General features: G+C 55.4%; 1 protein-coding gene across 5 annotated transcripts in view; it reads right to left on the reverse strand.

Moving 5' to 3' along the window:
* Positions 1–934: 934 nt before the first annotated feature.
* CNIH3 (cornichon family AMPA receptor auxiliary protein 3) overlaps positions 935–24,411 on the reverse strand; it is a 119,738-nt gene continuing 96,261 nt past the window's right edge. For 3 of the 5 annotated variants that reach the window (XR_011469368.1, XR_011469363.1, XR_011469373.1), the window contains 2 exons: positions 15,461–15,529; positions 13,235–13,252 (listed from right to left, as the gene is read on the reverse strand). Coding sequence is in view for 1 of the 5 variants with exons in the window: in XM_070401472.1 (XP_070257573.1) it covers positions 3,190–3,217; positions 3,847–3,990; positions 5,032–5,144; positions 13,205–13,252; positions 15,461–15,529 (402 nt within the window). In the remaining 4 variants the exon portion in view is untranslated. Of the gene's footprint in view, positions 3,218–3,846; positions 3,991–5,031; positions 5,145–13,204; positions 13,253–15,460; positions 15,530–24,411 lie in introns of those variants that run through there. The other 2 variants (XM_070401472.1, XR_011469372.1) reach the window with 2 other exon arrangements.

A 24,411-nucleotide genomic window follows, 5' to 3' on the forward strand; every position in this document is an offset into this window, starting at 1 on the left:
CAGGGTCCCCGCTGACTCTGTGGGTGCAACAAGCCCGGCCCACAGCCTGGCCTCCCTAGGAGAAGGGACCAGGCCACCCACACCGCCCTCCGTGCTGCCTGTGCCCCCAGAAACTGTCCCGGGGCCCAGGCTCAGCAGGGACAGCTCCCCGTCACCAGGGGTCACCAGGGGTCACCAGGGGTACCACTCCCTGCGAGATCCACCCGCTGGCCACTCCTCCCCCTTCCTCTCTTTCCTCCCTCTGACAGCGAGGAGGGACAAAGCTGGCCAGGCAGATGGAGCCATGTGAGCCCTGACCAGCAGCGGGGCGCTGCTCAGCCAGCAAGGAGACAGGGCGGCCGCCTGGGGCTGTGAGGACCGGACAGCAGCACAGGGCGGGCAGAGGATCACGCTGGGCACCTCGGGGAGTGGCTACTGTGACTACCGGCCACGTCCCTGGAGCCCTGGGCTGATGTCTGGCAGGTCCCCCAGGAAGACGCACCTGCCCTGAGCCTCCTGGCTGCTCTGTGGGATCATGGTGCCAGTGGGCGAGGTCCTGGCAAACGCCACTCAGCTCGGAGCCCGGCACACCACACGGGCTCTGCTCTCTGATCCTCGTGGTCGGCTGCCCCAGGGATTGAAAAGCGGCTCAAACTCCCAACCAACTCCTCGGGGTTTTGTGTTTTTTCCCCAGCGCAACTTGTGGGAGGGAAACTGTGGATGTTTCTCTTTCAGAAACATAAGCACCGCCTCCGAGGTGCTGGCAGCTTTCAAAGGACCCACCGCCTGAGCGAAGAACCTCCCCCAGCCCAGCGAGCCAGGCTGGCGCCCAGGGGACCGGCAACCACGCGGTTCCGCAATGGCTCTATTTTGAAACTCTCTTCTCCGAAAGTTGATGTTACATCCAAGTTTTCATCAGACCCTAAGCTGCTTTGCCAACACTCAGGAAAGGACATGGGTTTTAATGTCTTTTATTTTTGTCAATCCTCACCCGAGGGCATTTTCCCCATTGATTCTGAGAGAGAATGGAAAGGAGGAGAGAAAGAGAGAAAAACATCAATGTGAGAGAGACACATCGATTGGTTGCCTCCCGCACACGCCCCCTGATCGGGGCCGGGGACTGAGCCTGCAACCCAGGTACATGCCCTTGACTGGAATTGAACCCAGGACCCTTCAGTCCGCAGGCCAATGCTCTAACCACGGAGCCAAACCCACTAGGGCGGAAATGGGGTTTTTAAAGTCAGACGATGTACTGGTAGCTTCAGAGGCAGATTTGTGACTGCTGTGTGACTATAGGTAAGTCACTGGCCCTCTCTGGGCTTCAGCGGCCTCACTTAGAGAAAAAGAACAGTATCAACTTCTTAGGCTTGAGAGGAGGGTCAAAGGAGAAGGAGTGAAAGCAGAGTGTGAAATGTGAAGCGCTGTGTGACTGTGAATTGCTGCAATTTACCGCTAAGAGAAATCGTGGACTTAATGCTCAGTCACGGTAAATAGACTCTCTCAGGAAACGGCTATCTCTGTGTTCATCTTCGTTATAAAGCTGAGTTCTCATTAGAGCAGTCCCTGTGTCCTGGTGTCCACTATTATAAGCTCGTTCAAATCTTCCTGGAAGGAGGCAAGTACACAACTAAACCCAACAGCTCCACGGGGAGAATGAGCTGGACCCCGGACGCCCGCATCCACTGTATTTGTGAGGCGGCTGTGGAGACAGAACTGCTGCCAGCAGCCTGGACACAAGGCTTGTTTCTCGGGACGAAGGTCTCCTCAGGAATGACGTCAAAGACCAAGGCAACCAGCCCTGAAGGCAACTCTGCCCCAACCACACGTACCCAGCTGGGCCCACGGGATCGGTCGAGGGGAAGCCTGGTCCCAAAAATAGTGCCTCGACGTCCCCGGCTTCATAACCTCAGCCTGAAGGCAGACGTCTGCATCTTGTTTCCTGTAGAATTTTTAGAAGCCAAATGCCCTTTTGGAAACCCTGCCCTTCTCTACCTACCAGTTCACCAACCCTATGGAGACGCAGCCAGCCAGGGATGAGGCCTACACGAGACAGCCACGTGGGCTGGATACTCAAGTCGTCCCCGCGCTGTAACATAGCACACGTGTGTCCAACATAGCACACGCGTGTCCCACCCACACCGTTCCTGAGCCTGAGTCACAGGGCTCCGGCGGGAGCTGGGCACAGGTACAATAAATAGCCCGTGTGTCAAACAGGAAGAAAGAGGGGAAGTGGGGGAATAAGGTCAAAAGTCACTGCGCCCAATCTGAGCATCCTACGCATCTCAGCTTTCACGTTACTGACCACCTCCTACAACAACTCCTCCTCAAAATGGAGAGCGTGTCACGTGGAAAATCCTAAAGAAGCGAGCGTCCTCGGGTTAAGCAGCATGAACGACGCGGCATCGTAAAACGAAGCTGTTACTATGTCGTCTCCTTTCCGAGGGGCCGAACGCCCACCGTTCAGAGCGGCCTTGGAGCAGCTGGGGGTTCCTTGCAAGACGCGGCTTTGACGAGTGCCGACCGGTGGATCTGCACTCGGGGGCTGTGATGGCTTTGGCTGGTAACACCTTGAACGTGGAGTCCATGTTTCTCCAAGTCATTTTTCCCTGGTTCCCCCATCCCAGCCCACCCCACCCCATGTCCGTGACTTTGGGCAACTTTATTAGCAACGCGTTGCCCCAAACCCAGCTCAGGGTGTCACTGAGCCGGGCTCTCACAAAGCAGGGCAGAGCACGGTAACCCTGCAGGTCACGCTGGCCACGGCGAAGGCCATGGCACACCTTCCGGACCCTCCGCGGAGGGCAAGGGCATGGCCGGCCCTGGCAGGGAGGAAACAGCCTTGGGTAGCCCAGGCCCCCTGAGGCCCTCCGTGAGTCCCACAGACTCAGCCTGACTCTGGTCGTTCCGTTCGGTAGCAGGCACCTTCGGGCCTCCCAGCCCCCACTCCCACGGTCCAGGAAACCAGAGCGGACCAGCTGGGAGCTGGGAGATGAAGCGGACTCGGGAAACAGCGATGTTTGCTGTGGTTCACAGGTGACAACACACGGTTAACTCGGCTCCCGCTGCCGCCGCTACGTTCCTTCCGAGGCAGTCCGTGTCGGCCAGGTCTCCTCCTCACCCACCCCGTCCCTTCTCCAGTCGCCCGCACAAGTGACTTCTCAGCCTCGGCGCACTCCCGTCCAGTCTCTGACGACGTGTGTGGTCTCTGAGTTAAGAGCTCACTAAAGTGTAGATCATGCTGAAGGCAAAAAGAAGGGGGAGAGGAGGCGTTAGTGGGAGCCCGCAGGGGCCTGGGACTGGCCCTCCCAAGAGGGACCCGCCAAAGCCGGACCCCGGGCCACTCCTGCCACTTTCTCATCCCTGTCGCATTTGTTAGGAGAGCATAGTGTGTCTCCGGTAAAAGATGGAGTGTGCAGCCCCAAGCTCGCCTGGAGCCTATACCATTAGCAATAGCCAGGGGTTAGTGAGCACCTACTGTGTGCCAGGGGTTAGTGAGCACCTACTATGTGTCAGGCACTGCAGACACAGAGGTGAATGAAACAGACACCGTCTCTACCATCAAGTAAACCATATACCTGGGCAGGAGGGTGGTGCTATCTTGAATAGATCATGTCAACCTGCTTTACACTTAAAAAAAAAATGTATTGAGCACTTAGACGTGCCAAAGATTGCTATAGACGTTGGGACCGCTGCCCCTCACTTCATACACAACAGGAGCCCTGGCTCCCGATCCAAGTCAGATGGTGGCATCAAAGCCCACAGGCTCATGGGCTACCTCCCCAAGCCAAGGAGGATGGCCTGAACCCCCCCGCACCCCCCCCGCCTGCCCTGCAGGAGTCACACCCTCAGGGAGGGGCGCAGGCTCACCAGTACAGGTAGTAGAAGAAGGAGAGGAGGTAGAAGGCCAGCTTACACCAGGCCTCCTTCTGACAGTAGCTCAAGGTGTCTGCGTTCATGACCACCGGCGGGTCGTAGGCCAGCTCGGAGCTGTCCGCTGGGCAGTGGAAGTACCTGCGGGGGAGGAGGACACAGCGTTGCTGGCTCTGAGGCTGAGAAGGGACATCTGAAGTCACCGGGGCCCAGCCCTCCCGAGGATGACTGCCCCCAGGAAGCCCTGCCAGGCAGTTATCTGCCTTCGGCTCCGATCCCGGCCTGAAACTAACAGCGGCCCAGGCGCTCTCTCCTCGCAGATGGCGGCTCTCCCAGGACTCAGATCTGCAGATGCCGTGGTGACCTCACCCACTGGCCAAGCTGCTCCAACAGGAGGAAGACTGAGTCACCTGTGGGACCTGGGAGGCAGGGCCTGCTTCTCCAGGGCTGGGGGAGGGGCCTGCGGTGCGCAGCCACAGGTATCAGAGCAGGTGCAAGGTGGATAGACAGAGCCGTGCTCACTGCTCGAAGCCACTGGTCACAGTTCCACCTCAGTCAGCCATCACTCGGCTTAATTTTTTAATTTTTATTGGTTTCAGAGAGGAAGGGAGATGGAGAGAGAGAGAGAAACATGAATGATGAGGGCGAATCATTGATCGGCTGTCTCCTGCATGACCCGTATTGGGGATGGAGCCTACAACCCAGGCATGTGCCCTTGACGGGCAACCGAACTGGGATTTCATGGTTCATAGGATGACACTCAACCCCTGAGCCACGCCGGCCGCCTGCCAGGTGGGACTCTCATTTTAAAGGACCCCTTCCTCCTACTTCCTTTTTCTTTCATTTTCTGAGCGCTTACGAATTGCCAGGCCAGGCCAGACCCTGCCAGGGATTAAAAAGACAAGTCCCTCCTGCTCTTCTTTATGCCAAAGTCCCGTTCCAGGTGCACGGCACTGCTGCCTCTCCCCCTCCAGCTCCTATTCTGAGTTGTGCTGCCGCTGCTTCTCACACTGACCCCGGGTGAGGCTGTGGGCGGTGGGGCCTGCACAGCGCCTTCCTTTCGGGACTTGCTGCCTAAGAAGCGGGGAGCAGGTTCTCCCAGGGGAAGAGCGAGAGAAAGCCTCTCGCTGGGGCGGCCACCCGCACAGAAACGGGGACCGGCGGCCCGGGCCCAGCCCTTACCTCCAGAAGTGGTAGAACAGCAGCGGGACATTGAGCCCCAGGGTGAGCCACTCCTGCGCACACAGGAACATGATGCAGAAGAGGCTGTGGATGGAGTACTCTGGCAGCACCAGCTGGAGGGGGAGCAGGGGCACAGGCTGAGTTAGAGGAGGGGCAGTCACCCCCAGAACCAAATCCACCTGCCTAATTCTCCACCCGGTCGCTTCTGGCCTCCGCCCGCCCCGCCCACACTCCCGTGAAACCAAGCTCCCAGCTGCCCCAGGAGGAAGGAAGACCGCGGGCGGCTTCTCCAACCACAGAGGCCCTGTCTGCGACGACACTGATCCAATCCCAGGGCCTGCCCTGAGGTGTACCTGCCCGGTGCCCAGAAGTGGGAAGAAGGAAAGGGTAATGGCTCTTCCATTGGAATCCCCAACCTACGCTAACGGACCCTCAGACAGGGGAGCCGCCTGGGCGAGCAGGGACTTTCCCATAAATGCTGGTCCTGGGGGTCGGTTCCCCCTTTATCCCCAAATGAATCAGCAAGCGCACGATTCACGAGGGGGGGGCGGGGAGGATGGCACACTTGGGAAGCTGGGATTTTGCTAAGTTGGGTGAGTGTGAGCACAGCATCCCAAGCGCTGTCAGAACCCTGACTCTGAGGCCACTTCCTCTTTAATTGCTCTGAGCACAGCCCCACCACCCCCAACAGCAGTCAGACCTGGTGGGGAGGGTGGCCCAGCCTCTCAGGCTTCCCTGAAGGCCTCGGACCCCTTCGTGCTGGGGACCCCAGCCGCAGATGACACAGTTCGACATCCAACAGCCAGGATTGGGGGTTGGGCTCACGTGAGCGTTGCCTGCTGGCTGGTGCTGGTGGGTTAACTTGTGTGACCTCCTGGGTTTCACACCAGTGCTTAGCAAATACCTTTAAGGGCTGAGCAGACGACTCTACATCTAAGCAACTGAGCACAGAGTCACTGAGTGCAGAGTGTAACTTAAAGTCACCGTGACATTCATCTGTCGCAAGCCGGTCGTATATGCACCGGGAACGGTGGCGGTGGCTCTCAGCTCTGCCCTGCCAGCCGCTCCCCTAGATGCCACCGCCAGGTATCGCCCTGACCTGGTCACGGTCAAGATCAGCCCCTCGTGGCTGATCCCTGGGGACTGGGCCAGACCGGGAGGAACTGTCACAGACCATGTTCCCCAGGGCTTGCTCCTGGGCCCCAGGAGAGCAGGAGAACAGGAGGCAAGAGAAGGAATGCCTGCCTGGTGACCGCGGCCTGAAGTCAGAGGGGTTCTCTGGCCTGGGAAGGCCGGTGGTCACTGAGGACACAGGCAGGGCAGGGGCCACCGAGGGCTGTTTCCAACGCCAGAGGGGCTTCCTCCCAGGCCTCCCACTGTCCAACCCCTCTGGCCTCCTGGATTCTCCCACCCTCTCCTTCAGCCGCCCACCCAGGGTACAGTTACCCCCCTCCCCCGGGGCAGTCGCCTCTGCTTTCCTGGCTCCCACATGGACTCCTTCTACCTCTGCACGGGGACAGACAGCTGTGTCTTTAAGCTTCTCTGTGGCTTAGCAGTGGCTCTCAGACTTCCGGATCACGGAGGTCTGGCTAAAACAGAGGCTGGGCCCCGGCCCCAGAGCTTCCAGGTCAGTGGGCTTGAGTTCGGAGCCTGGGGTCAGCTTCTGTGAGCGGTTCTCGGTGAGCCACGGGCCAGCCTCACCTGCGTCACCTGGAACCTGCCAGCCGGGCAGCCTCTGGGCTCCCACCCCCAGACTTGCTGGACCAGAAACTGCATTTTTCGCAAGACCCCTTGGGTGATGCAGACGCACATTCCAGTTTAAGAAGTGGGTGCTCGGCACTGGTTCCCAAAGCAGGGTTCCCGGGCCACCTGCATCAGAACCGCCCGGGGCCTTGGTTTAACGTGCAGGTTTCCGGGTTCCACCCCAGTCCACTGAGCTGGCCTCTCTGGACCAGCAAGCTGCACTTTTTAGACGCATCCCAGGTGGTTGTGTTAAACAGCGGGGCTGAGAGTCACGGAACACAGGTTTGAGGAGCACCTGAGGCAGACCCTTTCCTTTTGAAGACGCTGGTCCCAGCCCTCACCCAAGCCCCCTGCAGGGCGGGGTGGTCCTGTGCGCAGGGTGCATTGTCGCTAACAGCTGCTCTGGACAGGCAGCACTGGCAGATCAGAGCTCCCCGAGCCATGACCACGTGGAAGAGCCCCCACAACTCTCCCCGAGCCCCTGTGGGCCTCGGTCTCTCTTCCTGAAAGGTTGGGCCTTGGCATCTTCCTGGGATGGAGGTCGGCTCGTTCTGTCTTGGGAACCCACAGCCTCCAGTTTCCGCCACCTCCTGCCTGGCCCCGGCTTGGCCACCTCTGCGCCTCACCCTCACCAGCTCCTCCGACCTGTCTCTGGCCTTCCTGGGGTCCCCAGGACTCTCCTGGGAAGCGCTGGTTCCTTTCAGGACCAAGCCTGGGGTTCTGGCCCAGCCCTGGCCACACCTCCCAGCCTGTCTTTGATCCTCATTTTCATGCAACTTCAGACACACTTGAATTTCAAACGCCTTTCCTCACTCCCTTGTTAAGTTGCTGAACCACCTACCAGCCCACTCAGGGAGGGGGTGAGAATAAAAGCGCTCTCTCAAATCGTGCCAGGTTTTGAAAGGGACACAATTCTCCCACAACTGGCTGGCAACTGAGAGGCATCTTAAGTTAACACAAACAGCTACCCACTCCTTTTCTGTCCTTTAAGCCAGGGGTGAGGGGTAGGAATCGTGTCTGGAGTACAGGGAGCGATTAGGCAAAGATGATTACTTGAGAGGAGAGACACTAACAGCAGAGAATGTTCTAGAATGAGAAGGGCAAGGGTTTAGCAAGCCTTCCGGTGCCGAAGAGCCCTGCGTAGGCCCTCACTCAGCAGGTATTTATCATCAGCAATTACCAGGCGGCGGGTGCAGAGCTGTCTGGCCCGGGGAGACTGCCATGCAAATGAGCGTCTGCATCGCGGATTCCACCGCGTCAATACCTGGGAAGCACAGTATTAACGGAGCCAGCCCGTGAGCAGCGCGATGCGGGACGAAAGGAGAGAGAAGCCATTCATTCTGAGGGAGGAGAATGGCCCCTGAGCGGAGATGTTGAGGAAGAGCTGTCTGGGGGCAGGAGGCAGGAGGCAGGATGTCGGGGTGCGGGGCACCCCGGGGTGCTCAGCTTCATTCCTCACTGAGGTGGTGGGGAGCGTCATTTTTTATGTCCTACACGGACATCGCTGCCAGACCTTCCGCAGAAGTGACATGAGACCGGGACCCTTTCCACCAGCCTCTTCTTTTTTTTTTCTTCGTTAATCCTCACCCGAGGATATTTTTCCCATTGATTTTCAGAGACAGTGGAAGGGAGGTGGGGCGGGGGGGAAGAGAGAGAGAAACATTGATGTGAGAGAGACACATCGATTGGTTGCCTCCCAAACGCACCAGACTGGAGATGGAGCCTGCAACGCTCTAACCATTGAGCTGCCAGCCAGGGCCCACCAGCCCCTTCTTAAACCTGGGGACCTTCTAGGGAATAGTCAGGATGACCACCCGACCAGGGAAAACCACGTGACCAGAAGTGGGCAAAGGGCAGAAACGAGTCCTCTTGTGCCTTTGCTTCTGACCACGGCCTGAGCGCCTGGTAGATGGCGTTCAGCGTCCACGCTGCGCGCACCTTCGCCAGGCTCACCAGAGGTGCGGGCACTGCCCTAGAGGGCTGTCCCCGTAATGGCATGTGGGGGGGGGAAAGTTATAGAAAAACGATGTTTTCATTATTGGGAAAAAGAGAGAAACAAAAAGCCACCCCTGCGTGTGTGGACACACGTGTGGGCGTGTGTTTGTCTGTGTGTGAAACGCGTGGAGACCACAGCAGGACACAGGCCCAAGCTTTTAACAGCAGTCACGTCGGACCAGATGGGAACAGAGAGGGGCGAGGACCTAAGCGATCCTTTCTGCCTATCAGTGTCCCATCATGTTCTGGTCACAACGGGACATGCCACCTTTATCATTAAGACAATTAATAAAGAAACCCAAAGGGCGGGGCTCAGACCACCTGATTCCGATCCTGGCTTCGCATGCCCCAGCTCCAATCCCTTCACCCCCTCATCCTCGCCAGTGAACGGGGGCACAGTGGAGGCCACGCCCCAGGGGGAGTGTGAAGTGAGATGATGCGCTTAAGCATGTTGCACAACATCTGGCACAGCAGTTCTCAACCTTCTGGCCCTTTAAATACAGTTCCTCATGTTGTGACCCAACCATAACATTATTTTCGTGGCTACTTCATCACTGTCATGTTGCTACTGTTATGAATCGTCATGTAAATATCTGATAGGCAGGATGGTCTTAGGCGACCCCCGTGAAAGGGTCGTTCGACCGCCAGAGGGGTCTCGACCCACAGGTTGAAAACCGCTGGTCTAGCATCTTCCATGCTGTGGAGGACAACTTACACATTGTTGTTAAGGCAAAACCTTTCCCTGAGCAACCAGGGGCCAGTCTTCCCAGTGTAGGTAAGCTCACCTCCTCTGGCGCAGAGAAAGGCCCGCTCCCTTTCCTCTGCCCTGCAGGGGGTCGCCTGGTGCCGGCTTCCCTGGGCGCTGCTGTGATGTAATGACTGTCTTTGTGCAGCCTGGACAGCGAGCCCCAGAATGGGTCATGCTGCCCCACTACCCCGTGACCAGGTCTGGGCAGGGGAGCACCTGGGACCTCCTGGGAAGGGACGTGCTACAAGGGAAGAAGTGACGGTCCTGATCTCATTTCCGCCACCTCAGCAGCTGGCACTTCTGCAAAGGCTCACATCACACCCGCGGATTCGGTCCTGACCCTGGGCCTGTGGGGAGGCAGGAGCCGCAGCTAATTGGGAGGATGAATGTCCCGGACCTCGCGCCATGGGTGCTGGGTTAACTGTCTCAGCTCGGGGGCTGGCTTTGCACGCTGCTCCCTGCAAAGCTGTGGCAGTAGGAAGAGGCTGCGTTTGGTCCAACCCCTGGGAAATGTCAGGGGTGAGGGCACAGCGAGCAGGTGGCCATCGTCAAGCCAAGGAGAGAGGCCCCTGGAAACTGAGAGGTTGCCTTTGACCAAAACCTCTCAGCCTAATGATGACTTGGGGGACGAGAATCAGCAGAGAGGGGTCATGGGAATGGGAACATGCTGGGGTGGCCGAGAATGGTGTCCAAATTGCGCTGAAACCCCCAAAGGTGCGGATCTGTCCTGGGAAATGCAGGGAAGCGTGTTCTTATTCCCTGTTGCCCGGAAACGTTGGACTACCACAAAGGACAGGGGTTGGGGAAACAGAGTGGATTTGAATCCAGACCCGGCACGTACCACCTGAGTGACCTGGGCAGGTGACGCAAGCTCCATCCCCACTGCACAGGGCTGTCGTACGCCTCGGTGACAGGCTGCCATTTTCGGGGTGAGGGGCTGAGCAGTGAACAGCTTACACAGACCCTGTCCCCACCACCTTTACAGACTACGGAGGAAAGCAAGCACGTTCCGCATGATCATACCTCCGACATGCTCTCCCACTCCGCCTTCCTCTTAAAGTCCGCAATAGGCCCGGCCGGTGTGGCTCAGTGGTTGAACGTCACTTATGAACCAGGAGGTCAGGGTTCGCTTCCCGGTCAGGGCACATGCCCGGGTTGCGGGCTCGATTCCCAGTAGGGGGTGTACAGGAGGCAGCCAATCGATGTCTCCCTCTCATCGATATTTCTATCTCTCTATCCCTCTCCTTTCCTCTCTCTATAAAAATCAATTTTAAAAAAACAAACAAAATTAAAGTCCATAGCAGTTGTGATTGAAATGCTTTATAGATAACTTGAAGCAACGCAATGTCCACCACTCTTGTTTCCGATTGGCAGCTGGTATCGCCATGACCAAAAGCATCTGAGGCACCACACTGGCATGTTTGGACGCCTCCCTGATACAAACACAGCCTCGCTGGAGACAAGCTGTCATTTCATCCGCACAGCCCGCTGACGCAACCTCAACAGCACACATGCTCCCCGGGGAGAGGCCTCGCGTAAGTGGCTGCTCTATTTGGTTCCCACCAGGATACCGGCGGCACTGGCAGCCTTGCACGCTGACATGTTGAGTGGTAACAGCAGTGATGTCACCGCCGAGAGGCCATGATGGCGCGTGGCTGTGGCCACGTGCTTGCCGCCCACCTCCCTGAGCTACAATCGGTGATCACTGCCCTCCTGAATTTCATCAATCACGGCGTTGATTGGTCGGCAGATTCAGAAAGGGAACAGGATGCCTTGGCTCTCCCTTTACAATAACGGCACTTCGCATTTGTCTAGCAAATGTAACGGATGCGGTGCATTTTTTTTTTTTTTGTTCTGCTGCCTGGCGTGACCCCCAATGAGACAATCTCCCTGCGTTTAGTCTTTGTCTGTGCCATCGAGACAACGTGGGAGTCAGAGCCAGTGACACTCAGCTGGGGGAGGACCAGTGCCCCAAATTGCTTCACGAATGAAATACCCCATGCAGGTTGCAGAGCCAGCAGAGAACACAGCTATTCCCCGGGGAGAAGCTACATCTGGAGCCTGGGAATCCATCGGCACCTGGGGGGGAGGGGGGGGGCGAGTCCAGAGGAAAGCTCATCAGCGTCTCGGGGCTCTGTGGGCCCCGCCAAGGCACAGGCCGGTCCCGGTTACAACTTTAGGGCGAGGCAGAGACTGGGTCGCACTCCAGGGAATAAGAGGCGATTAGAGTTTGGCAATATTGGCACATTCTGTGGCCTAGAAACTTAACCCAGAAAGTGTTCTTGCTTCATCAGCAATCGGGAAAAGGCAGAAATGGCGAGGATTCTGAGGCTGAAAAGCAGATTTTTTTTTCTCATCCCATTCTGGGAAAGGGAGCCTCTGAAAGCAAATCTCCCGTCAAGAAAAACAAGTGTCCGTGGATGACCTGCAACCAGCCACCCGCTGGGCTGGCCGCCGCCGAGGAGGTAGGGAGTTCGGGCCTCACTCCATCGGTCAGTCCACTTAGGGACCGTCAGCCAACTATTGCTTTTCCTCTGTATCATTTAGAGCAGGGGTCCTCAAACTATGGCCCGCGGGCCACATGCAAATACAAATATTGTATTTGTTCCCGTTTTGTTTTTTTTACTTCAAAATAAGATATGTGCAGTGTGCATAGGAATTTGTTCATAGTTTTTTTTTAAACTATAGTCCGGCCCTCCAACGGTCTGAGGGACAGTGAACTGGCTCCCTTTTAAAAAGTTTGAGGACCCCTGATTTAGAGAATGACGGCGCTCTAAAGACGCATGCATTACCCCAAATCCAAATGTAGGAAACTGATGAACTTCTCGATGAAGTCCTCTCTCCCAATAGACATCAGTAGTGAATCAGAAAAGGGTTCGAACGCTGGCAAACTCTTTCCCTTCGATGGGTGGCGGCCGGGCACCTGCTGTCCCGCCCACCCACACGAGGCTCAAAACCTCTTTTGCGTGGACAGCAGCTTTCCTAGCGCCTGTGGCCCGTCTGCTCTGGACAGAGGTGAGGGGTGTCCTTTGGCTCAAGGCCAGAGACTCCCCTTATTTTACCTCCAAGTACCTGTTCTCTATACTTTGCTGCAAAAACACACACATACTTTCCTGCCCGGAGAGTGGCAGGCTGGTCGCTCTGCCCCCCCCGGCCCCCCTGGCTATGCCACAGAGTGGTCCTGACTGCCAGGCCTGAGCTGCACGCACACACGTGAATTTGCGTGCACACATGTGCCTCCTGCGTGTGTGTAGGGCAGCTGTGACCCTCAGCCCCTCCATTCAGGGCAGCCCTCTGAATGCTTGGCTCCCCTTTAATAACACCTCCCCTTCCGCCCCTCCGACTCCCAATGAGGCTGCCAATCAAACTGCCACGCTGAGTGGCAGGCTGAAACCTCAGAGCAAACCCATCATCCAGTTACAAAGGTCCCTGAGCCCAGCACCAGACAGGAACAAAGGCCGTGCGCCTGCTGTTATTATGAAAAGATAAAGCAGCTCTCAGTCCAACCACAGGCACTTCAATTAAGCGCTATCCTGCCACTTGGGTTGACGGCCACCCCTTTTAATTCGCTCCTCTTGTCTCTGGAGGCGTCCAAAGAACCCATCGCTGGCTCCCCCCAATCCTCCCGGGAAGACAGGCACCAGCCCCTCCTCGGTGACCGCACCTGACCGTGGCCCTTGCACTGACCTTCCGCAGAAGGAAGCAGATGCGCTCGATGTTCCTCAGCCGTTCCCTCTGTCAGGACGCACGAGAGAGAAAGGAGAGGCGGGTTAGAGCAAGGGAAGCCCCCACAGTGACCTCAGGAGCGGAGGCAGCCCCCGCCCGAGGCCCCGCCCAGCCAGAGGGCCTGCAGCCCCCACCGGTGGCTTTTCCTAACGAGTTTTCCCATCTACCTGGTCACCTGCTCTTAGAAGAACTCCACCAGCAAACAGTGTGGGCTTAGCCTCCCTCTCTCCAGCAGAGGCGTCTGTACTTTTTCTACACCAAGTCTCGCTCCGCCTCCATGCACCTGTAAGACGGTCAGACTGCTGACCAGCATCACGTGCTCGCTGACTGTCCCAAAGCCTGCAGACGCCCCTTCCCCCGCACCCCCACTGGGAGGACTTCCCACCAGGGTGTCAGAGAGCATATGTGCCTGATTAGTGTCTGAGGAAGGGACGTTCTCTGCCCGTTGGCTTTGTCTGTCTAGAGCAGTGATGGCGAACCTTTTGAGGCCGGCGTGTCAGCATTTTGAAAAACCCTAACTTAACTCTGGTGCCGTGTCACATACAGAAATTTTTTGATCTTTGCAACCATAGTAAAACAAAGACTTATATTTTTGATATTTATTTTATATATTTAAATGCCATTGAACAAAGAAAAATCAACCAAAAAAGTGAGTTCGCGTGTCACCTCTGACACGCGTGTCACAGGTTCGCCATCACTGGTCTAGAGTGACTGTACTTAAAGGAAGTACTCTCCCCCTAAATGAGACCCCAGCAGCGCGGCATCCCACAGCTTCTGAGAGAAACGCATCACCCCACTCAGCAATCACTTGTAACCCAGGCCCTTCTGTGCTGTTGTCACCGACCAGGGAGGTAGCTTTTTCAGGCCACCTGGTCCTGAAATGCCACTGCCGGGGCCCTCAGGCCTGAAGACGAGTTAACGAGGCATCAGAGCGTTTATCAGGACTCCTGCCAGGGAGTAACATCATTGGAACTGGGAAAACGTGGGTTTTATGGATTGTTTTAAAATCTCAGACAAGCCTGGCGTGGCTCAGTGGTTGAGCATTGACCTATGAACCAGGAGGTCAAGGTTCGATTCCTGGTCAGGGCACATGCCCGGGTTAACGGCTCGATCCCCAGTGTGGGGCCTGCAGGAGGCAGCCGATCGATGATTCTCTCTCATCATTGATGTTTCTCTCTCTCTCTCCCTCTCCCTTCCTCTCTGAAATCAATAAAAAAGCATTTTAAAAAAAGAGAATGCTGCCATAAGCCTTCCAGGTTTAGGTGGCATTACACTAGCGAATCCTGATGATCTTGCCGACTGAACAGATCAACAGAGCTATTCAAACAAAAACTCAGCACTGGGAACCAGGGCCTGAAAGGAACTTCAACTAACATAGGCCCAGCAAGTGTAGATGGAGCCACACACTTGAATGAGCTGTGTGTGTGTGTGTGTGTGTGTGTGAGAGAGAGAGAGAGAGAGAGAGAGAGAGAGAGCAATGCTCCATCTCTTGAGTCCATCAGGGCTGGTCTGAAATGAGTTGGGAAAAGGCTCTGTCCACACACATGTTGGCCCCTGGCTCCGGGACATGGGCTGGCATGACCAGAGAAGCAGGCAGCCGACACCCTCCCACTCAACAGAAGTGAGGTCCTTCCCCAGGACCGGCTTCCATGCCTCTCCCTGCATCCGTTCCAGGGCAGGGCAGCAGGCACGGCCCATGAGCAAGATGGGCGGTGAGACTGTGGGCACAGCACGTGCTGGACCCGGGCCAGACAACCAGACGTCAGGGGAGTCCCCAGGGGCAGGCGACCTCGAGCCCACAGAGCTGGTCCAGATGAATGCTTCCTGGTGACGGCTACAGGACTAGGAGCCTGGACATCAACCCACCGTATCAGAGCGGGGCGACCACTAATGATGCTCCTATACCTGCCCAACAGGGGGCACCACGGAGCTCCCTCCCGTTCAGCCAGGCCTTGAGGACTCAACGGACCCAGCACAGTAGGCATTTCCCACCTGGGCCCCTGGGGCTGCCATACTTGGCTTGCAAGAGAAAGCAAGCCCTCTGCAGGCCCGGAGAGCAAGAAGTCCCCTCAGCAGCCTTGAGCCAGGCGTGGAGGTCCAGTCAGAGCCGGGAATGTTCTCTACTCGTCCTACGCATCGGAACCTCGCCCTCCTTCCCAGGCCCTGGGTGGCCGGTGGGGGCACTCCCTGCCCCACCCACCAGCACCCTCGACTTACCGCGTGCACGGGGTTGCACTGGTCTATGGGGCTCTTAAAATCTGTCCTCAGCTCATCGAAGGCAATGATCTGAAACGAAACACACAGAACCGAAACGTTAGTGCCAAGGTGGGTCACTACGATGAGTCAAAAGCTTCCTGGAGATTTGCTTCCAGTAACAGAAGAGGCAGGAGGTGGGTGTCAATGACAGGAGACCTGGTGGAAGTCGGTCGCTGTGGAAGCTGCGACCCCAAAACAGGAGACGGCAGGGATCTCGTTAAAGGGCTCACCGTTGCAACTAGTGAGTAAACAAGCCCTGGAAATCTCATCCCCAGTGCAGTGGTTCTAGACAACAAAGCTATTACAGTAACAATGAAGAGAGCCGATCCTAATGGCTCCCAGTGATAGAAGGAATGATAATTATGGGATGGTACAGAGGTGTGAGCGAACGCGACAGTGGTAACCACACTGCAATAAACACGTGTCACCTTAAATTTACAGTATGCTGCATGTCAGATATGTCTCCATTTCCTAAATCCCCAAAATACAGTTCTTTTTAAAGCTTTCTGTGTTGTACAAAAGTGATGGCGAGAACGGGATGGGAATTGGATACAGGCTCGCAAGGAAGGCACGTTCAGCTTCTCTCGTCATCACAAGAAGCTTTTGGTTTCTTATTGCTGCTTATTTTGGCAGAGAAGCTACCTGGAAGTAAAATGGATGGAAGCCGGGCAAAGGGGAAGGAAGACACAAGAAAGCAGAGGTGACGGCAAGAGAAACAGCCCAATCTCCGGCTGTCCGCAGGCTGGATCCCCAACTCTGGACAGTCAAGGCTTCGCGGCGTGGCCTGTTGGGTCAAGTTCATTCTGGACCGAGACCCGAGCCCCCCAGAGAGCAATGGTTCCCCCACTTGTCGGGGGGGAGGGAATCTTCTCCAGCTACAGAAGGAGGCACAGCCACAGGAAGAACTAACTAGAGGTGAAGTTCCCCAGCCCGAGCCACCTCGTCCCTGGAAGGGTGACTCGGTGACAGAACAAGGCGGTATTTGGCCAGTGGGCTGCGCATAAACGGACATAGAGCCCCGCCCCCCCGTGACTGCGAGCCCCAGGGGTGCCAAAGCAACGAAGCCAGCACACCCCCCACACACGGCCTTGTTCCAGCAACAAGGGGCTCAGCGTACTACTAAGTCCCATGTGAGTGAGAGCAATGTACTTCCCTCTACGAAGCAGGTATAATTTTATTTTAAAAATATTTTTATTGATTTCAGAGAGGGAGAGAGAGATAGATACATCAAGGATGAGAGAGAATCATGGATCGGCTGCCTCCTGCACAACCCCAGCTGGGGATCGAGCCCGCAACCCGGGCGTGTGCCCTGACCAGGAATGGAACCGTGACCTCCTGGTTCATAGGTCGATGCTCAACCACTGAGCCACGCTGGCTGAGCAAAGCAGGTATAATTTTAAAGCAGCCACGTGCCGTCCTGATCTCAATACTCCCGCAGAATTAGGAGAAAATTCTCATATCGCTTCTATTCATAGACACATTTCCCTATCACCCCTTGCTGGGTAATTAGCCGGCCTGTACTTGAGGCCTTTAGGAACAAGAAACTTGTCGCTCACTGGCGATGCTCACTCCATTCCCGGCGACCTCTAATTAATCACTGTCTTCCTGTATTGAATTTACATATGACTCCTTGAGGCTTCCCCCCATGGTCTACACCAGGGTCAGCAAACTACAGCCCGCAGGCCAAATCCCGCCTGCCACCCATTTTTGTACAGCCTGTGAGCTAAGCATGGTTTTCATACACTTTTTAAATAGCTGGAAAAAATCAAAAGAAGAAGAACATTTTGTGACATGTAAAAAATTACATTCAAATTTCAGCTTCCATAAAGTTTTATTGGCAACACAGACACCTCGTTCTTTTATATGCTGTTCCTGTATACGTTCGTTCGCACTACAAGGGCAAAGTTGAGTTGTTGCTGCAGACACCGTCTGACCTGCAAAGCCCAAAATAGTTACTATCTTGCCTTTTACAGAAGAAAAAAAAAATTGCCAATCCCGGTCCAGTCTTTTATTTGCCCTCTAGAGCTGCACTGTCCAATAAGGGGGTCACACTAGGCTATGCAAATTTAAATTTTAATTGGTTAAAGTTCAATTTCAAAGTTGGTTCCCACATTTTAATTGCTCAAACGCCACATCTGTCTAGCAGCTATTAAGCAGCACAGACATAAAACATGCTATCATCACAGAAAGCTCTAGTGCAGTGGTTCTCAACCTTCTGGCCCTTTAAATACAGTTCCTCATGTTGTGACCCCCAACCATAAAATTATTTTCGTTGCTACTTCATAACTGTAATGTTGCTACTGTTATGAATCGTCATGTAAATATCTGATATGCAGGATGGTCTTAGGCGACCCCTGTGAAAGGGTCGTTCGACCGCCAAAGGGGTCTCGACCCACAGGTTGAGAACCGCTGCTCTAGTTGAGGCCCATAAGATATGTCAGATCACTCTCCCAGAAGGAACCCCGCTAAAGATTGTCACCTATCATGAACCCAGCAAATCTTCCTTCCTTCCTTCCTTCCTTCCTTCCTTCCTTCCTTCCTTCCTTCCTCCCTCCCTCCCTCCCTCCCTCCCTCCCTCCCTCCCTCCCTCCCTTCCTTCCTTTCTTTGGTTAATCCTCACCCAAGGATATTTTTCCATTGATTTTTAGAGCAAGTGGAAGGGATGGGGAGAGACAGAGAGAAAAACATCGATGTGAGAGAGACAATGGATTGGTTGCCTTCTGCACGCCCTGACCAGGGCTGGGGATCGAGCCTGCCACCGAGGTACCTGCCCTTGACCGGAATTGGACCCACGACCCTTCAGTCCTTGACCGACACTCTATCCACTGAGCGAAACTGGCTAGGGCCCCGCAAATCTTTCTTCTTCAAGCTAAATCTTTCCAACTTTTATTTATATACACTGGCACTAAGTTGCCTCATCATGCTAATCGCCCTCCATTGACGTTATAGGGAAATGTCCGAACTAAAATGTGACTGTCAGAACCAAATACCATCTTCAAGGTGAGATCAGCTGGCACAGAAAGTAAAAGTACCAGTCACCTCCTCTGTTCTGTAGCCTATGCCTCTGTTAATGCAACGGGATAGCAGTAGCTTTTTGGGTACATCACATCCCTGGCTTCATACTGGCCTTGCATTGCCTGAAAGCCATAGGTCTTTTTTCATGTGCTTGAGTTAAACTCAGTCCAACTCGTCCTGCATGCACATTGTTAGATTTGGGGGGGGGGGGGGTTAAGAGCAGAAACCAACCCTTTTCCCCTTTAATTCCTCCCTATTCAGTTTGGTCCATTGGTCCAATCTGTTGATATATGACCTACCTCCCACTACAAATCCTAATGAGCATAATGGCTCAGTATCCACATCCACATTCTCCCTGATATAAATGCCAAGTGAGCAGGCCCGAGGGCAGCGCCCGGAGCTCGCCATTCCTAGCTCCCAGGAGGCTGGCATCAGCAGTCCTCCAGCCTATTATTAATCCAACCATAGAGACCATTCACCACCTTTTGGCCGAGGTAACTGACAGGAAGTCTCTGGGTGGCTTTAGAACCCCTACTGTTGGCGCACCTCATAGAAGCTCCCCAAAGAGCCTGGGAGCCCAGGGAGGGAAGTCAGGCCCCCAAGTCGTGGGGGTGACTGGAGACCTGCCTGTGTAGGCCCCATGCCCCGTCCTGACCCCTGCGTGTCTCCGTGTAAGTGCTGGGAGGTGGGTCTGGGCCGAAGCGGGGAGAGGAGCCCCTGGGGGGTCCCGAGCTGTCCAGCCAATAGGAGAGCAGGCGGCCCTGTCCCCCGCACAGCTCCTGACCTGGAGGAAGGGGTGAAGGACAGCCCACAAGTGTAGCTCAAGCCTTTGAGCTCCCTGAGAAAATAGGTCCTTCCCGGTGCTTCCTGATGATGAGGACGGGAAGGTACACAGTGAGGATAAAGGCTTCAGCATCCCCACCCCCGCCTGGTAACCACTCACTGCCCGTCAATCATTCAGGGAGCATCCTTCACACACAGGCACTGGGCGAGGCCCTGCAGGAGCCCTGCTAAGTGGGTTTAGAGCGAATCCTCACCCTTGACATCTGGTCACCCTGGCCTGCCTCCAGCAAGAACCTAAATAAAAGTAAAAATGAGAGGGGGAAACACACACACACACTAAAACCCCAAGGAGCCCAATCAGTCGGCTTGAAATGTTGGGTCTAAGTTGCCCAGATGCTACAGGGGAGAGAGAAATCAGTGACGCGGGTCTCTGAGTTCATGAAGAAAAAGCATCCTCGTTCCTCGATGAAACCAACCATCCCCGACACTCGCATCTAAAAAGCTTTCCCTGCGCAACACACACACACACACACACACACACACACACACACACACACACACACACACCAGCAGACAGCAAGCGGGCTCAGGTTTTAATTGCAGCATCTCAGTAATTGCCGGGAACGCAACACAAAAGTGTGGCCCAGGAAAAGCGTTCTATGGGGGAGGCTAGACAAGACAATATGGTCTTGATTTTGAATGCGCTTCCATGAATCTCCCACTAACACATCTCCCCAGCAGGCATGTAACGACTGGAGAACCAGTAGGCGGAGGTCCGCTTCTCCGGCAAAGACCTAGGCCCCAGCTGACCTGAGCGGCTCCTTAGCGACGGCGCCCTGCAGCTGGGAGGGCCCAGGTGCCCACAGTGACAGTGACAATGATTTGTGAGAATTGAGGGACCTGCCTGGATGCCCACTTTCTTTCTGCACAAAGGTGAGCTGTGCTGAAAAGTCTCCATCCGCCCCTCCAGGCCCCTCTCCCCCCTCCTCCTCCTGCTATCTCCTGGCCCTCTGGCTTCCCATGTGGTCAGGCCACTAGGAGGCCCCAGCAGATGATGGTAGGAGGTCCCTGACTCCCCTTCTGGCTGGGCTGTGGCTTGGCAGGGTCTCTGCCCCTCCACCTGAGGCCACAGCTCCCGCCAGGATCCCACCACCCTCTGGACAAACACGTGGGAAGCTAAGGACCCCTCCAAGCCAGTGTCTGTGCTGAACACGGGCTCCACATCTTGCCCCTCGCCTCTGCCCAAGGAGCCCAGATCTCAGCCCAGGCTGTGGGCAGCCCGGCCCGAGTTCAGGCGGCATCAACAGGGCGCCACCAGACGGCCAAGGAGCCTGCTCCGCCATGATCATCTCAGGACTTGGGCCGTGACAGATCGCTTCCTAACCTCTTTCTTCCAAGAAGAGTGTTTCTGAGCCTCCAAAACCTGGCGGGAGGAGCAAGCAGCTTGTGAACAGCCTGCCAATTCGCTAAAAGAATTGTTTTGTTGTCGTGGCTGTTGAAACTGAAACAGTTCTTGCGTCCACTGCCCACCCCGACCGTGTTTTGCCAACACAACAGCCCCCGAGCCCCAGGGCCCCAAATAGAACTAAATGCAAGGGCAGCAGGACCGCGGGGGCGCTGCCCTGGGTAAGGGAGCAGGGCCAGGCCCCTTGGCTCTGGTGCTTATTTGCATGTTGTTTACATAAATTTACATGTCGTTCTCAAGAGGCCTCATTTCAAGTATTTAGAATCAAATTGGTGAGTTTGTGCAATTTCTTGGAAGTCTATATCCACTTAGTCTCCCTGCTGGTCTGAGTCCAGGGACACTTTAGTCCTGTTAAAAAGTGTGTCAAGCCCGGCCAGCATGGCTCAGTGGTTGAGCACCGACCTATGAACCAGGAGGTCATGGTTCAATTCCCAGTCAGGGCACATGCCCGGGTGGCAGGCTTGATCCCCAGTGTGGGGCTTGCAGAAGGCAGCTGATCAATGATTCTCTCTCATCATTGATGTTTCTCTCTCTCTCTCTCTCTCTCCCCCCCCCTTCCTCTCTGAAATCAATATATATACACATTTTTTGAAGTGTGTCAAGCCGACCTCTGCTTCTACCATCACAGCTTCTCCTCTGACTCTTACCCTCCTGCTTCCCGCTTAAAAGGGCCTTTGTGGTTACAGTGGGTCCACCCAGATAATTCCCCGTCTCAATAGTCTTCATTTAATCGCGCCTGCAGAGCCCCTTTTCCTACATAAGGTAACATGGTCACGGGTTCCAGGGACCGTTCTCTGCCCTAAACTTCCTCTGTGCCACCCCTATTCATCCCTCCCTCCCCAAACCCTGGCAACCACTGGTCTTTTTTGTCTCCACAGTTCTTCCTTTTCCAGAATGTCACAGAGTTGGAATCATACGGAAGGTAGACTTTTCCCATTGGCTTCTTCCACTTAGCAACATGCATTTAAGGTTCCTTCAAGTCTGTTCATGGCTTGACAGCTCATTTCTTTTCAGTTCTGCCAGGTTTCTGAGCTTTCCTTTCTCCTAGGGAGTCCACACCCAGCTCGCTGCTTTGGCTCTTGTCCCAATTTTCATTTTGGGTGAGAACCTCCTGCAGCACCTGGGCCACACAGAACCAAGTCCCTTCCTGTCACCGCTCAGCCAACTCCTGCCAACCACTGGTCTCCGGGCCCAGGGACGGGGGTGGTCAGGCATTCTCTAATCAAGGTCCATACTCCATGGACAAGCCAAGCCAACTACTACGAAAGCGTTCTCCCAAATGCACCCTGACCATGTGGACTAGCCCATCCTTCTCCTCCTTTCTGTCTGTCGAATGCTCGGGCACAGATAAATGCCACCTCCCCATGATGCCCTCATGTGACCCTGATTGGAACCTGCACCCCAGACCTCTGCTGCGTTATGGTAGACTTAGTATCTTTGACTTGCAAGATCCTTCAAGACTGGGCCCTTACCTTACTCTTTATATTTCCTGCAAGTTCAAACACAAGTAACGGACAATCGGGCGCTCAATAAGTATGCATAGAATTAAATACAACTGTTTTCCCTAAAGGGCTACCCTTCACACAGCCAAAAATACCCTGTACATTGCCAAGGGCAAGAGATGATCTGATTTATGAATTATACATGGGTCCTGCTTCTATTTTGCATCTTCCCATTGCTTCCTGCCCATCGGCCTGCTCAGTGCTTATTAATTCTCAGGGAAAGACGGCCAAGAGAAGAGGATACACTCTGACACAGATCCTCCGTTTGGGGGTGGGGCGGGAGTGGTAGACATGAACTGGATTTGGGATGTGGTTTTCTTTACATTTTTAAGCGACCACAGATGTAAACATCTACTGGCCACCACGGCCACAAGGCCACATGCTCCATAACAGAGCCTTCCAGGCAGCCTGTTGCACGTGTCACAGTGTACCTGGGCCAGGGCCTAAACCTCACCGCCCTCCCGGCTCTGGAGTGCACACTGCGGAACGGAGGCCGCGTCTCACGCATCTTCACGGGCGGCCTGCACGGCACTGACTGCACAGCTGCTGGGAACGCAGACGGCGGCGAGTTCCATGCGGGGTGCAACCAGCACGGGGCTGAGCGGAGGAGCGGGGCAGCGAGGCCACACCCGTCTCTTTGCCTCTCTCTCACATCTTTTTGGACTTCCCTTCTAGAGCTGGGTCAGCCACCTTCCGGTACCTGAGCACCCACAGCAGCACCCAGCAGTGACCACTCACCAAACAACACAAAACCCAAGAAAGTAACCCAGGAGAGAGGAGGAGAGGGAGGAACAATAGAAGCCAGGGAGCGGCCGGGCAGAGGGAGGGAGGGGAGATGTAGGAAGTAAACTACCAGTTTTGTTTTGGTTTTTTTCTCTTGGTCAGGACCGCATGCCCTTCTGAGTATTTCTGCTCCTTTGAAATAAACTGCAAAGAGAAAGGGAGTTTCCTACTGTTCGCTGCTCAACATGGTCCCGGTTTCCGCAGCCACACAGAGACTTCAGCCACTGCCCCCGAAGTGAGTGCAACAGCATCCGAATTTCTCCTGCACCCCCTGCCCCCCAGATGCCCAGCCTGCCTAAGCTTCTACTGCTTGAGCAGGTTTCCGGGACTGGCACTGGCCCCCTCTCCCATTTTCCCAGACCTTTGAACTGGAGCCATCCTAGTGGTTGGGCAAACCCTCGGCCCTCTAGTGGCGGTGGGTGAGCATTACCGCTGGGTAGAGAAAAACTGGGTCTCAACTTCAAGACCAGGCTGCTTCGAACAGGCAGGTGTCTGTGGGATAAGGGGCAGTCATCGCTTTAAGCAGCCAGGAAAGACTTCACCAAGAAGGGATGGACGCGAAGGTGCACGGGTGAGGGTGAAGATGCTTTCTGTCCTCCCTGGAACTGGAGGATCTGCTTCCATTCGACAAGCAGGTCATGCCTTACGCCAGGCAGGACCTGAGAGCGGCGAGGTCCCTCGGCCAACACCCAGTCCAAGCCCACTCTCTCCGATATGCTGTAGTCTGTCTCCATGGCGACCGCTCGGGATGTGAAATTATCTGCAAGAAGCATTTACCGTCTCTTCCACACACCCAGTCGCTGAGCATGTGCTGGGGGCCTGCTGTGTGTGGGTCCCGGGCTAGGTGCTGGGCAGCAGCTACAAGGCAGACCTGTGCCCTGCTCTCAGTCTAAGAGGTCCCAGGTCCCTCAGCCTCTACCACAGTTCAAACAGCCCCCCCACACTTTACCAGGGCTGCACCCACTCCCACCTCCCAGCCTAGGAGACACCCTGGTTACTGTGCCTGGTGGTGGCTCTCTCCCGGGGTGCCCTGAGCCTCCAGACCACGGGGAAATGGGTGCCTGGCCTTCATGAACACCGGCCTTCCCTTCATTCCCAAACCTTCCACAGTCCCGCCTGGGTCGCTCCAGTCCAGCTGACTGGCCTGCAGGAGCCAAAGCAGGACTAGTGTGGTTACACTTCACCACTTACTGCATTTCCTCCCTTTCCTTGAGTGCAGATGGGCCTCTATCTTGATGTGGCTGGAACCAGCATCCAAAACGTACAATGTCCAGTGTCCACACAGGGTGCTTGTGGACACAGCAGCTACCACACGGGAGCGGAGCTGCTCATTCTACATCAAGCATGTCAAACTCGCGGCCCGC

Source organism: Myotis yumanensis, unplaced genomic scaffold (assembly GCF_028538775.1).
Source record: "Myotis yumanensis isolate MYYU_CA2020_CCGP unplaced genomic scaffold, mMyoYum1.0.hap1 SCAF_22, whole genome shotgun sequence".
Classification (NCBI taxonomy): domain Eukaryota; kingdom Metazoa; phylum Chordata; class Mammalia; order Chiroptera; family Vespertilionidae; genus Myotis; species Myotis yumanensis.